Raw genomic sequence first — 16,082 nt, forward strand, 5'->3', positions numbered from 1 at the left:
TCACCAAATTATCAGCCAGATATTAAATTTGCATCATAAATAATTATTTAAGGCATAAACAGTCCATGCTTCAATTTTTCTTTTTAAATCTGCTTACCCTCCAGGTTTGGTTTTTCCCTCGGACTCAGCGAGGTATCCCACCTCTAAAGCTTCAAGGGCAGTGTCCTGGAGCTTCAGACTCTGGGTCGGGGGATACAACTGGGGAGGATGAGGATGACCAGTACCTCGCCCAGGCGGCCTAACCTGCTGTGCAGAACAGGGGGTTTGTGAGGAGATGGGAACATTGGAAGGGATAGGCAAGGAGGAGGGAAGGAAGCGGCCGTGGCCTTAAGTTAGGTGCCATCCCGGCATTTACCTGGAGGAGAAGTGGGAAACCACGGAAACCACTTCCATGATGGCTGAGGTGGGAATCGAACCCACCTCTACTCAGTTGACCTCCCGAGGAGGAGTGGACCCCGTTCCAGTCCTCGTACCAGTTTTCAAATTTCGTGGCAGAGCCGGGAATCGAACTCGGGCCTCCAGGGATGGCATCTAATCTCACTAACCACTACACTACAGAGGCGGACTTCAAATATTTACGCACTAAAATTTCCACATTAGCAGATGCAAAAATCAAAGGTGTATGTGATGGACCACAGATTCGTAAATTGATGATGGAAAAAAAATCACAAATAATGACCAAATTGAGGAAGATACATGGAACGCATTCAAAGAACTAGTGACAAAATTCCTTGGTAATATCAAGGGCCCCCTAGAGAAAGAAACTATAAAAAACATTTTGGACAAGTTTTTAACCTACTCGGTTTTAAAATGAGCCTAAATCGTTATTTCTTAACGGCACATCTGGACTACTACTCTCCACATTTGGGAGCTGTAAGTGAAGAGCAAGGTGAAAGATTCCAACAGGATCTCAAATCTCGATTGCACGCGACGACCATTCCGGAGAGCACTCACAAACTTAAAAAACATCCGAATTCTATGAGAAACGAAAAAATACGACAAAGTAAATTTATATATATCATTTACTTTGCTTGCTAACATGCTTAGTTCGTATGTTTCATCTCTCTACACTGCGTACGAAATTCAATCAATATTAAGATTCAAAAATGTTACGTAACAACAAACTGATGTTTTGTAGCCATTTTACCAGACTTTATACGACAAAACAAAATTAATTTTTTAATTCAGCGTTACGAAATTCATAAAACCCACCTATTTTAATTTATACCGCAATTTTTTTCAGGCTAGTGTCAGGAATTAAGATCTCGCAATTACATTCAAAGTGATATTATTTTGTGCACAAAATGCAAGATTAAGATCATGACGTGTGTGCAAGCACCCTTTGAGATGTAATCATTATGCTGTACAAATATGATCGACTTCGTATGCTTATACGTGAAGGAACTTTCAAATTAGGTCGGGCTTCTCCGACCAAAAATCGATGTACCGCTTTTTGTCGAAGCAAACAAGGTGACTAGAATTCAAAAAGTATTAAATACAGGAATGTTAGAAGGAGGAATGCAGAAGATGTGGCCGCGGTAGTTGATCGAATGTGCATGATATCCTCACAAGGTGCCGCCGAATTAAAGTATGTTTTTTTGCGGTTCAGAGCCACTTAACGCGTGATATGGTTTGGGCTGTAGATGTCGATGTCGTACAGAAACGAGTAGAGAGTGTCTACCAGAAAACACCATATAGAACAAATTATAACCACAAATTTAGTAAATATTGGATGATCGGGTGACTGAAAATTGATGAACATTGGTCTACTTTAGAGAAATGTCCAAATATACGAGGGCTGTAAGTAAAGTAGGGGCAATATGGACAGAACGCGATATTTAATGAACTAACAAGTACAATCGCATCACATTCCTTCAGTGTAGTCACCCACAAAGTATGCTATCTTTTGCCAAATGTCGGGAAGCCGTTGGGGACTGTTGGCAAGGTGTTCTCTGTTGAAGACAGCGACGGAGCGCCCTACTGCGCCGAGTACTGATGCCACGTCAGGAAGTCGGCGTCCTCGGAGGGGTTCCTTCAACTTCGAAAACTGATCGAAGTCACAAGGACTCATGTCTAGTGAGTACGGCGGGTGTTTCAAGACCTTCCAATGCCAAGTTCCGACCTGCACGAGACGCCTTGATCCATCGCGCAACCGTCCTCTACGGTAATGCCTTCTCATCACAATCTTCACGTAATTCCGATAACATTCTGACGCAATTTTGCCACGGGCAACCTCGATTTTAATCCACGAACACTGATCATCTTCTGAAAACATGCTTCAGAGCGTTGAAATCAACACTTTTCACTTCAACGCCACACAGCAACAACACTCCCAACTGTATACCCGTAAAATGCAAAATAAACATCGATAACTGTGCCACCTGACCGCTCCCATATCCTATTAGCGCATGCCCGATCTCCTGCGAGTGTCTGGACTACATTCACATTACTTTATCGACAGCCCTCGTATAACTAATAAACAGATAGAATCTCTTGAAAACTACTGGAGATATGTCAACCAAACTTCATATTTAGCATCCACCTGTCCCAAGGTAGGTTTTGAGGTCCATGCCTTTTCAACTTCCCGGAATCGACTGGGGGTTTATCGGGAACCGAAATAGTGATTCTAGTCTCCCAATATATATATAAGTCTATCGTGACTGGAAATCGACCAACCTTGATGGATACTCATTTAGGAAACGTTTTTCTCATGTGCATTTTTTTCTATAGGAGGATTAATAATGGAGATATCATGAACGGTTGATTTTGCAGGCTATGTACAGCAGACATAGCCCAAAATGTATTGTACTTAGAGCAGAGATTTTATGTATATAAATAAAATCGTAACGACCATGTGTCTGTACATTGACTATTTTAGCGAAAGTTTCGTACAGTTACCCGTTTCAAATGTAATAATGACCTGCGTATTTGTTATCTTTAGTTTTCTGAAAGTCCTCATTTTTAATCCCTCCCTCAAAAACAACATTGAGGAACAGTCTGCCAGGCGAGCTAGAAAACTGAAATTTGGCAACATGATATGTCTTAGCCTGTAATCGACGGAAGGCTTCCAGTATCTTAAATATTTAATTTTTTTACCCCAGAAAAATGTCGGAATATTGAGGCAATTTTTATATCCGTGCAGACCTTTGTTTCGAGGTATTTCGTGGCTAAACTGTAAGTCGTATCACAAAACGGATGGCACAATCTCCGTTCAATTTGGAGTGACCTACAACTTTTGTCCTATGTCACTTTTTCGTATCTCTTTCCCTTATACGTTAGTATTGGCTGTATTTCTGGAGTGTTCGTAAATTTGGTGATTTTTACACGTATATTTAATTTTTTGACACACTTATGGGAAAGATAGAGTTGTCAATTTTTGTGCACAAATTAACACGGTCGAAGTCCATGTGTGTACCTAATTTGATGATTCTAGCTTATACATAAGTACGCAAAAATAATATAAATTTTTAAAAATATAACCAAATTTCACCCTACTCAAATTTTCGAACTCAAAGTAACCCATAAATATGGGAGATACAAGAAAATGTTTTAAAATAAAACATATAGATGAAAAAATGGCGCGTCTGATGGCGTAATCAGTTTGTTGATATCATGTACCGTTTATGAGTAGTGAATCTCGAAGTGGAAGTCTGCACTCTTAAACGTGCGCATGCTTATCTGTCATACACATATAGAAAAGCAAGTCGGTCTGGAGCGATCTATATAGAGGTATAAAAATAAACATAGACGTGAATTAATGAGGCACTTCGAGAAATCTAAGAAACTTGAAACTTGATACCGGAGAAGCCGATGATCCCAGGATCCCTAGAAAAATAGAAAATTCTCAAAATTCCCTGAAGGGGGCACGCTGCAGGCTTCAAATGTTGGGCTCAGCTTAAGAAACCAGTCGTATTATTTATCCAAAGCGACAACCTGTAGGTTTCGTAGGCTTAAAAATTTCCAGGATTTTCCTAATTTTTATCCCCCTTCCCCCAAATCAAGAAAGCGGCCAATCTGCCAGACGAGCTAGAAAATTGTAATTTGGCATGTAACCAACGGGAAAATTCCAAGATGTTCAAAATTTTTTCACATTTTACCCCCGAAAAATATCGAAATATGGACGCAATTTTAATGACTGTGCAGACGTTCTTCTCGAGGTATTTGTTGGCTAAACGGTAAGTCGTATCACAAAACGGATGGCACAATCTCTGTTGAATTTGGAATGATCTACAATTTTGGTCCTATGATGTTTCGTCGTATCTCTATTCATAATATGTTAGATTTGTCTCTTTTTATCGATTATACCTACATTTTGCTCTTTGAATACGTATAATTCGTAGTTCGAATCACTCATACGAAATATAGAATCATCTAATTCTGTACGGACATCGGCCCACCCAGTATTCATACTTGAGCGAAGTTCTATGTTCGTAGCTGTCACGTACCCGAGCGTAATGCACTGTGAGAAATCCTTACCCAAATTTCTAGGTTTGTAGATCAATTTTACCCATAAATAGATGAGACCGGAGAAAATATCTGAAGATCGCTAAATGAGGCGCCTTATGGTACAATCCGTTTGTCGATATGTTGCACCGTTTAGCAGCAGTTAATCTATAAATGAAGGTTTGCAAATATTGTAAAATGCATATACTTCGTATGTCGATCTATATACTGTATATTCATTGAAGTCTATTTGTAACGATGTGGAAATGGTGTGTTTGCCTTTATGATTAATGTTTTTACATCGATAGTAACTCTCAGCAGGAGAGCGTCTGCTATTGTAATCATTTCTCTCCACATTGACTTTGACTGGCAGTAGGTATGTGATCCTTCTCCAAATTTCTTTGTTACTAGCGGTAGTAAGAAGGGACTACCATTGTAATTAATAATTCATTTCTCGATTTGACTTGACAGAAGTCAAGGGAGCATGCAATTTTGTTTAAAACTCCCCTAATCGATTGTGTTTGGGAGTAGGCATGTGTTCCCGCCATTATAAAAAAATACCCATGTAAACTGTGACTGGCATAAGGCACAGTCGCCTTGCTATTATAATACAAACTCACCAACTCGGTGTGACTGTCATTAAGAAAAGGGGCCTGTCATTATAATGCTAACAGCACAACTCAATTTTGACTTGCAGTAGGGAAGGTGCCTGCTATTATAATAAAAACTCCTCAACTTTTATCTGTCCGGAAGTAGGAAAGAGCACCTGCCATTGTAACGAAAACTCCCCAAAATTGACTGTCGCCACGCATTAGATAATGGGGCCTCTAATTGTAATGAAAATTTACTTACTCGATTGTGAATGGTAGTAGGCAAGTGAACCTGCCGTTATCATCACAACTCCTCAACTCGCACTTTACATTGGAAGCAACCTATGGGAACCTCCCTCTGCGGTTTCTGTATAACGCTAAGAGACAAGCAGTGTTAAGAAATCGTATTCAGTGCATGTACAGTAATTTACTTTATATCCGTATACAATGTAGAATACCGTAGTGAAGCGCGGGTATATTTGCTAATAAATAAATAAATAAATACATAAATAAATAAATAAATAAATAAATAAATAAATAAATAAAACTATAAGAAATACCAATTGATTTATCATTTCTAATTACTGTTCAATAAACTAGAGATTTTCCCGCACATTACTTCAACGTCTTTTCCCCATATTTGTCTTCACCACTATGTTCAAATACATATCTCTTTGATTTGCGCTGCTTAATATAGTCAATACATCTCAGTCCATTCCTCTAATTTTCCACCTTGTTTATGCCCTAATTATCTCTCCCTTCTTGTCTTCGGTGACATGATTCCAAAATATTTCTGCCATCAGTTCTCATTCATTCTATTGCGTAGCTGCCCAGATCTCGGTTTTGGCTTCGTACGTCGTACCAATTTTGTAATATTTCTTTTATATTGTTTCCATAGTAATTCTTTGGTGGGTTAGAGATTCCGTACTATATTACAGGAAACCACCTTAAATTGCATCCTATATATTGATTCATTTATTTATTCATTCCTGTGAATCCACCACTCATTCACTTTCTAATTAGGTGTACTTCGTGTTCTCCGCACATTTACATTCATTAACTCCCACGGGAATTGCTTCTTTCCTTTCTCTTCATCCTATTACGACCACTGAATACATAATGATTGAAGCTGCTTGATTTTGTTCAAGTTACCTTGTGACGCAGCATACTCTTCCATCCACTTTCACTGGAAATTACAACTACCATTTTTAGGTGAAAAAGTTTTAGACAAAACTAACATATCTTGAGATATTTGGACATTTATGAAGAATATTTATATTGAAGAACCAATAACATTATTATTGATTATACATATTCCTTGAGAAAATGTACTATTGATCTCTCTATAGTAAGATGAGTATTATAACAGAGATCTAGATCTAAGCACTGTATAAGTAAACATTTTTAGCAATTAGTACCATACTTGCTGTCATACGCACTTTATCTAATGAGCATCCGGGTTTACAGACAATCCAGAAACTACAAATATAACTACGCTAATTTTAAGATGCTTTGGACCTCCTGATGGGCAGATTCGAACTGTGTAGGCCTACATCTAAATAGTTCTATGATCAAGAAATTCATGATACGTATTTTAACAGGGATACGGCAGGAAATACACCTATTTAGACGTAATTGGATGTGATGTAGATTGGGGAGATTGTATTGAGAAGTTTGAGAAATTCTTTGATGTTTTGCCCCATTGCAACCATTGTATTTTAGAGTCAACCATATATTTGCTGCCGATGCTAAATAATTATATAGTTTGATAAATTCCTTGACATTGTCCAACTCATTGGCTGAATAGTCAGCGTTTTTTATATGTTATGTGTAGAAGATACAAGCATAAAACTTGTTTTATACAAACATACAAATATGTGTAAGTAGGAATCCTCATCTTCAAGAGCCAAGAGTATATATTTTAAGCTTTTTTTACCTATATGTAAACAATGCGTTCTGTAACTTGCAACTAAAATTTTGCTTCATATAATTGTATACAAATTTAAGTTATTTCATTTTCATTATAAATATGTGACTTTTATTCCTGGACAGTTTATCTTCACTATAAATAAACCAATTATCAAAGCATTACCTAAATATTTAGAAATCCAAAAGTACATCTACTTTTTGGACATGTTTGTCGAGTTTGGTAGGGCATGTGTGTCATACTTGATATATTTGTTCGAAACGGCCAAGCATTTTTTTTAAACTTTCCTTTTCGAGTAAGATCTCCTAAAGAGCTCAATGTTCAGTCTTCAGCCCTAAGGCTCGTTGGATCCTCAACAGCTCTGCCATCAGCTGTCATAGATGGCCTAGGCATCACTGAAGAGGCGTACTAGGGAAATGAGGAGTGAGGTAGTTTCCCGTTGTTTTCCTCACCGAGCCACAAGTTGCTATTACATTTCAGTCTGCCAAGCCCACTGAAATGCATGCACCAACCGACCCTATGAGGAACATTTTCACACTATTCATAGCAGGGACTGGCTGCAGAAGGATTGGCATTACTAGCATCGCTCATACCTCAGTCACTTTCATATTGTCAAAGCCAAGGATAAGACAGAGACAGATCAATGAAAGTAACAAAATTGCTCTAGCCTATACCAGAAGACCTAGGGCACTGTAAACACTAGGTCCTGCCTGCAAAGGCACAAAGAGCTCAAAACAGCAAAAATTTAAAGTCCTGCCATAAAAAAGGAATTTTGAGATGTAAAGAACAACGTAGTTTCATACAAACATATTTTTATCTTAAGATTATCTTCTTCAAGTTACCAATTATTAAAATCAACACCAAAAATTATACATGTTACTTGAGTAGAAATGTGAAGAAAAATTGAAGCAAGTTACGTTAGAATTTTTGCACACGAAGGACTTTTGATTCTAGTCAACGTTACTTCGGGAAATTTACACTGGAAGACCTCGAATTAACTAACTTCTGATTCAGGATTACGATTTGGTGCTTATTTCATAGTTTCGAGATATTTAAATGAGCACATTCACGTATTTACTTTTTCTGCCCATACAGTTTTACAAGCGGGTAAAACGCACTTTGCCTATATTACAAAGGCTCAATTGTACTGTAAACCAGAAAACTTTACAATCAACTTGAGATTAAACAAGTGCAACAACACATACGGGTGTTGAACATGTGGATGCTTGTAATGCACCAAAACAATTTCTGAAACACTTTATTCATAGCCAACGGCTGAATCCCGTGAGGTATCCGAAGTTAAGCAAAACTGGGCATGGTCAAGATTTGGATGGGTTGCCACGCGCTATTGCTTGGGGGGGGGGGGGGGGGTGTAAAGGAATGGAGGAGCGGAAAGGAACTGGTCACCCTACCGTACATAAACTCCGGCTCTTGCACACCTCTGCGGAGGTTCGGACCTGCCTTCGGGCAGAATACACCCTTCCTTACCTTACTTTCTTCATAAATACATACGATAATAAGTCAAGATATAACATGCTACAAAAGTTATAATTTTTCATTAGAACGAGGATTTTTTTTTTTTTTTTTTTGCTATTGCCTTTACGTCGCACCGACACAGATAGGTCTTATGGCGACGATGGGACAGGAAAGGGCTAGGACTGGGAAGGAAGCGGCCGTGGCCTTAATTAAGGTACAGCCCCAGCATTTGCCTGGTGTGAAAATGGGAAAAAACGGAAAACCATCTTCAGGGCTGCCGACAGTGGGGTTCGAACCTAGTATCTCCCGAATACTGGATACTGGCCGCACTTAAGCGACTGCAGCTATCGAGCTCGGTAGAATGAGAAAATTGGCACGAAAATATTTCATAGAATTATGTGTATAAAGATACGCTCACCGGACAAAAAATTAGTCATCCTAGTGCTCACGCACAGATGGATGCTTAAGCCTGTACAGATGGCGCAGCGAACAAGTCCCGTTCTCAATAGCACGTGCACTGCCTCTACGTGATCGTAAGGCAGTAGCGATCATTGAAACATTGATGTTTCAAGCGGACAGAGTACGTCAACATGTGTGGATGTACGGATCTGACAGAATGGCAAAAAGGGGCAATCATGCTTGGGCGTGCCCATGGCAATACGGTGCATGAAGTTGCTGGATATATTGGTGTTTCACAGAGGACTATTCAACGTGTCTACAAACAGTGGTGTACTACAAGTGGCCATGAAACACTACGTCAGAATTGTGGTCGGAAGAAGATTCTGACTGAGAGGGAACTGAGACCCTTTTTACGGCTTGTGAATCAATATCGCTTCCATACACGAGAGGAACTGCTGCAGTCAGTGAACCTGTTAGCGAGAGTACTCTGCGACAACTGGATTAATGTACATTTGGAGTCTGTCACCTCACGAGAGGCAATTGTTCACACAGGCACACAAAGTTGCGCATTTTTAATGGGCTAGAAATCATTGAACATGGACAGTAGCTGACTGACGGAACATATTGTTGTCTGACGAATAACATTTTTGAATGTATTCCAATGACGCACGTCGTCGAGTGCAGTGAAGGCCAAATGAAGCATTTCATCCTGTGTGTGTGCAAGGTCAGGTTCAAGCCGGAGGTGGTTCTGTGATATTTTGGAGACGTTTTTCTTACCATCGATTGAGTCCGCACACTGAGATGACCACTGACATGTTTATTTAAACACTCTGAATGATCAGGTGTTGCTTTCAATCAAGGTTTGCATGATGAGTATGCGATTGATACCCCGATTTTTCAAGATGACAACAGCAAAGTGCGTCGGGCTGGACGCATATGTCACTTGCTTTTATGAAAACTCCCCCGCCCTATTACATATCGATTGGCCTGCAAAATCACCTGACTTGAACCCCATTGAAATTTTGTGGGACATGGAACAGACGGTAAAAGGCCGACATCAGAATCCCCGCAATTTGGTGGAATTTCGCGATCAGATCCTCAGCGAGTGGCTTAAACTGGATACGATGTAGCTGCACAACCTTGCGGACTCACTTCCTTACCGAATCCAGGCGGTATTTAAGTCCAGAGGTGGACTTGCACAGTTTTAAATGATGCTTGCAATGATTTCTCCAGGGTGACTTTTTTTTTTCAAGTGAGCTTAGATTTTTCACTTTAATTTAATTAGTTCCTGAAATAACAAGCTCCATCTCTGGTGAGATCCAGTGTGCAGCCTCTCCTAGTATGGGCTAGATCATGATTGTTACTTTCATTTTTCAATTTTTGTCTCGTCCTTTGCTTCGACTGTAAGAAAGTGACTGCGGTATGAGCGAAGCTTATAATGCCATTTTTATTACTACGGTAATATTATTGGATTTACGTCCCACCAATTACTATCGTAGTTTTCGGAAACGCCGAGGTGCCGGAATTTAGTCCCACAGGAGTTCTTCTGCATGCCAGTAAGTCTACTGACACCACGCTCACGTATTTGAGCAACTTTAAATACCATTGGACTGAGCCACAATCGAATCTACCATGTTGGTGTCAGAAGGCAAACGCCTCAACCGTGTGAGCCACTCAGCCCGACCATTCCTTATTCATGTATTCCCTGCGATGAATGGGTGGAAAAGTGTTGCCCATACGATCAAGTGTGTGTATGGACTTCAATGGGTTTGACAGGCTGACCTGTAATAGCGCTTTCTGGCTTGGTGAGAAAAGCAACTGCAAAGTACCGCACTCATCACTTCCTTAGTACTGTCTCTTCAGTTACAGGTAGACTAAATATGAAAGCTGATGGATCTGTTCAGGTTACAGTCAGCCTCCGGACTGTGTTATCAACCTAGGCCTACACACCTCTTGCTAAAGCTCCAAAGATAGTAGCATCAGATTTTATGAAATTTTTTCGAACTTTTTATCGCCGAATTTCAAAGCCACAATATCAAAACAGAATGGCAATCCCACGTTGTTCCTAGAAGTGTGTGTATTCAGTTAAAGGGAGAAAAAATGTAATTTAAATGTCTACACAGGACCTTTCAGAATAACCACTACTGTTGAAATGACAACTATATAGATACTGCAAGTTTATGAGATATCCCTGTGTCAATATTACAGTAGGTTTCATCCTTCTAAATCCTATGATTCCCCGTAACAAAATGGTTTACATAATAGTCAGTGAGCTGTCAGACCAGTTAAATGGCACGTTAATGCTATTCGCAGATTACAAATGACTGCTACAATTACTGCGTCACACGAATTACAGTTCGTTTCCCACGGTCTGATATTGCTAATCATGGAACATGTTCACACAATCTACTCTCTACCTGCAGTTAACATAAATGATTCACACATTTCACTAGTTACCGAAGGTACGATTTCAGCCACCCAATGTAACACATGGCTCATTCACTCCCTCTTCCCTAAGATGTTGAGGACATAATTCCAGTGAAAAGCGTATGATAATAATTGCAATATGGATAAGAGATTGTCTTTTTGAAACAAATAAGATGCTTAGGTTTTATTATATATATCAACAAGTAACATAACTTGGAATAATATGATTTACTTATCATTCTTTCAATTCTTGAGTGTGTCACTTAGTGTGCGGTGGTAACCATTATTAACTCTGAGGTACACCTATGATGTCTTTCATTAATGTGCAGGGTTTAAGAGTACAAGATACGATTTACAATTCCTTGGATGGGAATGACTATTTTCATTTGAAAAGTAAAATTTCTGTTAATTATTAAGCAAAAAGTAATATAATTACATAATGCAACAATGATTTTGCACTGTGTTAAAGTGTTGTGTGACTTTCCCTGTTCAATGAATTTCTGAATTGCCTGCCAGCCCGCCCACTTACAGTCCTGGGGGCCCACTGGTCGGAATGCCCCACGTGAGCACCTCTGTCCTACAAAATCGGAAAAAGTAACTTAACATACTACAGCCTCTAAATGGCGAGAGGGTGTTTCATTTCGGGTGAGGACATAGATATTTACTATCCAAGATTAAAGTACAACAACAATTTAAATGTATCTACCAGACAGATGTACAGTATGCCTTCAAATAAATAACCTCACTGATTTTATTCCCAGTAAGCATGACTGAATTGTTGGAGAATTTTTCAGATCATTTAAACCCAAACCACAAGCCACAGTTTCTTCACCTTAACTCTGTACTATATTAAAAATGTAATAGTGAAAATTGTAATTATTTACATAACCAAAAAACCGAACCAAACCCCATGGCACTTGAAGGGCCTTGGCCTACAAAGCGACCGATGTTCAGCCCGAAGGCCTGCAGATTACGAGGTGTCGTGTGGTCAGCACGACGAATCCTCTCGGCCGTTATTCTTGGCTTTCTAGACCGGGGCCGCTATCTCACCGTCAGATAGCTCCTCAATTCTAATCACGTAGGCTGAGTGGACCTCGAACCAGCCCTCAGGCCCAGGTAAAAATCCCTGACCTGGCCGGAAATCGAACCCGGGGCCTCCGGGTAAGAGACAGGAACGCTACCCCCACACATTTCTTTACATACATTATAAAAATATTTATGCTTGTAGACCTAACTCTTTATTGTATCCGGTCAATATACATAAAGTGCAATGAATATAACTGATTTATTTCTTACAACGTAAATTAAAAATGACGTGGATATCCGCCCCCTTTCTTTCCCTATTTTCTGTCTCCATTTTAAATTCCGGTATCGCATCTGTGATCGGGAGTGACTGGGAGAACATCGCCCGGCTTGCACGGCCTGTGACGTGGCCACAACGTCACTGTGTTTGAATACCATACGCTGAGCTCATCGCCTGCCAGTCCGCCCACTTACAGTGCTGGGCACTCACGGGTCAGAACGCCCGAGTGAACACCTCTGTGCTACAACATCGGAAAAAGTAACATACTACAGCTTGTTTACATTTCTTCTCTTTTCTCTCAGAGAGAGAGAGAGAGAGAGAGATTTTGTGTGTGTGTGTGTGTGTGTGTGTGTGTCCTGTAACGACTCAGAACTATTGAAACTAAGAAATCCTAGTACATATTATGTAAAATTCATACTGTGTATGTTTTACAAGTGTATACTTACTGTTCATATTTTGTATTCCAATGTACACTGACTGACAGAGCAAATGCAACACCAAGGAGGAGTGGTTCGAAAGGGATGAAAGTTGGGGAAAAAACAGAGTCGGCACGGAAGAATAATTGATGTTTATTTCAAACCGATATGCAGGTTACACAATGCGCACGGCATCGACTCAGTAGGATGTAGGACCACCCCGAGCGGCGATGCACGCAGAAACACGTCGAGGTACAGAGTCAATAAGAGTGCGGATGGTGTCCTGAGGGATGGTTCTCCATTCTCTGTCAACCATTTGCCACAGTTGGTCGTCCGTACGAGGCTGGGGCAGAGTTTGCAAACGGCGTCCAATGAGATCCCACACGTGTTCGATTGGTGAGAGATCCGGAGAGTACGCTGGCCACGGAAGCATCTGTACACCTCGTAGAGCCTGTTGGGAGATGCGAGCAGTGTGTGGGCGGGCATTATCCTGCTGAAACAGAGCATTGGGCAGCCCCTGAAGGTACGGGAGTGCCACCGGCCGCAGCACATGCTGCACGTAGCGGTGGGCATTTAACCTTGGTGCCTTGAATACGCACTAGAGGTGACGTGGAATCATACGCAATAGCGCCCCAAACCATGATGCCGCGTTGTCTAGCGGTAGGGCGCTCCACAGTTACTGCCGGATTTGACCTTTCTCCACGCCGACGCCACACTCGTCTGCGGTGACTATCACTGACAGAACAGAAGCGTGACTCATCGGAGAACACGACGTTCCGCCATTCCCTCATCCAAGTCGCTCTAGCCCGGCACCATGCCAGGCGTGCACGTCTATGCTGTGGAGTCAATGGTAGTCTTCTGAGCGGACGCCGGGAGTGCAGGCCTCCTTCAACCAATCGACGGGAAATTGTTCTGGTCGATATTGGAACAGCCAGGGTGTCTTGCACATGCTGAAGAATGGCGGTTGACGTGGCGTGCGGGGCTGCCACCGCTTGGCGGCGGATGCGCCGATCCTCGCGTGCTGACGTCACTCGGGCTGCGCCTGGACCCCTTGCACGTGCCACATGTCCCTGCGCCAACCATCTTCGCCACAGGCGCTGCACCGTGGACACATCCCTATGGGTATCGGCTGCGATTTGACGAAGCGACCAACCTGCCCTTCTCAGCCCGATCACCATACCCCTCGTAAAGTCGTCTGTCTGCTGGAAATGCCTCCGTTGACGGCGGCCTGGCATTCTTAGCTATACACGTGCCCTGTGGCACACGACAACACGTTCTACAATGACTGTCGGCTGAGAAATCACGGTACGAAGTGGGCCATTCGTCAACGCCGTGTCCCATTTATCGTTCGCTACGTGCGCAGCACGGCGGCGCATTTCACATCATGAGCATACCTCAGTGACGTCAGTCTACCCTGCAATTGGCATAAAGTTCTGACCACTCCTTCTTGGTGTTGCATTTGCTCTGTCAGTCAGTGTATTTGTAGCTAGCTGTTTGGTCTGTTACCTAAAGCCAATAAATTTAAAAACAAATCTTCATCAACAATAATCAAGACGGCCACATGACTGTCAGACACTGTAAACATCCTTCTGGGTGGGGCTTGATAGTCGAGAATTATGCCATTACCTTCAGACTGCCTTCAGATGGTATTTGATTCATACGTGAAATTTGCACGTCTCTGAAATATCCAACGTTATCCCACCAGTTTGGAAGACGTGTACAGTCATTCTGATTAGAGTTTGAGAAACGAAATTATGGTTTTGAAATTCAAGAATACCTACAGAGTTCGGGTATGGTATAACTGCACAAATCATTCGATCTGTAAACACTTGTGAATCCACTTAGGGGCTCTGGCCGAGGAGGTGAAGGCGTGCTCGGTTTACTCGGAAGGATGTGGAATCGATTCCCCGTCAGGAAGCCGAAAAATGTACAAAACAAGATATCCAATTCTGGAGGTGCACATGGCCCTGAGGTTCACTCATCCTACACCACAAATGAGTACCAGATTAATTCCTGGGACCATAGGTGATAGGACTCTACCCCATCAAGTTCCGAGGTTACGGGTAGTGGAAGCCTCTACTTTTATGGCCTCTACGGAGATGTCTGTTCTGTAAATCCATTAACTGACTGTCACTCAAGTAAAACTGTACTCACCTCTTCGTAGGGCTTGGACTGCGGGTGAGAATCCTTGTAAACTTCGCACTCATAGCAGGGTGCTCTCTGTCCTAAAGCCCAGTCCAGCTCAGGCAACACGGAGAGCAGCACTAGTGTTGCTCTGATCGCCCCCTCCATAGTCCCCTGCAAACACAAGCACAAATATTACTACATTCAGTTAAAAATGTGGACATCATAAACAACATTATGGCAGTAATCTACATCCAACTTTATAAGGGGACCAACCTGTGTAGGCAGGAAAAGGAGCCACGTTAAAGGAGATTGGATCAAAAGTATTTTCGAACACTTTTTGCACGTTGCATCAATAAGAAAAGGTAATACAGGATCTCCTTGAGAAAGGTTCCAAAAGGTCCTATAAACGTTGGTCGCAAACACAGAATCTACAAAGTTGTGGTCTGCTATCACTGTCATCAATGATCACCATGGCTTCTCTTCACAACAAGTACTCGATGTGACCGCCATCTATTACAATGCAGCCTTCCAATCCTTCGCTAACAGAAGACCGTCAATTGAATTGAACAGTGTGTTGTCCTTCGCCGCAATGGCCCACCGACTGAAGTAAGTACCGTGTAATTAGTTTTTTCTTTTCTGTATTTATACATGGTACAGATTATGCTTGCATCTTCTAACATCAGCCTGTAGTAGTCGTTACCATTATTTGAATATGTTGCAATTTCCTTGATTCTATGACGTAAAATATTTGTCAAGTGCCATTTGGCGTTCGTTATAGCAATCAGTCACTAGTGTTTTTTTCTCTGTATCTGCCTATAATCTGAAAGTCATTTGAATTATTTCATTCCATACGTCTTTTCTGATTTTCTTCAAATTTTAGAACAATAATCTCACTACTATACAACAATACACACACAATATCCTATGCTATACAGGGTGAAGCGTAATTCGCGCACTCGGACGTCGCAGCGCGA

The 16,082-nt window shown here is 41.4% G+C and overlaps 1 protein-coding gene across 1 annotated transcript in view; it reads right to left on the minus strand.

Annotated features, from left to right (window-relative positions):
- Ccn overlaps nt 1-15,273 on the minus strand; it is a 1,015,103-nt gene extending 999,830 nt beyond the window's left edge. Inside the window, exon 1 of the mRNA XM_067148009.2 lies at nt 15,136-15,273. Within this exon, the coding sequence (XP_067004110.2) occupies nt 15,136-15,273 (138 nt within the window). The remainder of the gene's footprint in view (nt 1-15,135) is intronic.
- Nucleotides 15,274-16,082: the final 809 nt, after the last annotated feature.

This window comes from Anabrus simplex, chromosome 5 (genome assembly GCF_040414725.1).
Source record: "Anabrus simplex isolate iqAnaSimp1 chromosome 5, ASM4041472v1, whole genome shotgun sequence".
Lineage (NCBI taxonomy): Eukaryota > Metazoa > Arthropoda > Insecta > Orthoptera > Tettigoniidae > Anabrus > Anabrus simplex.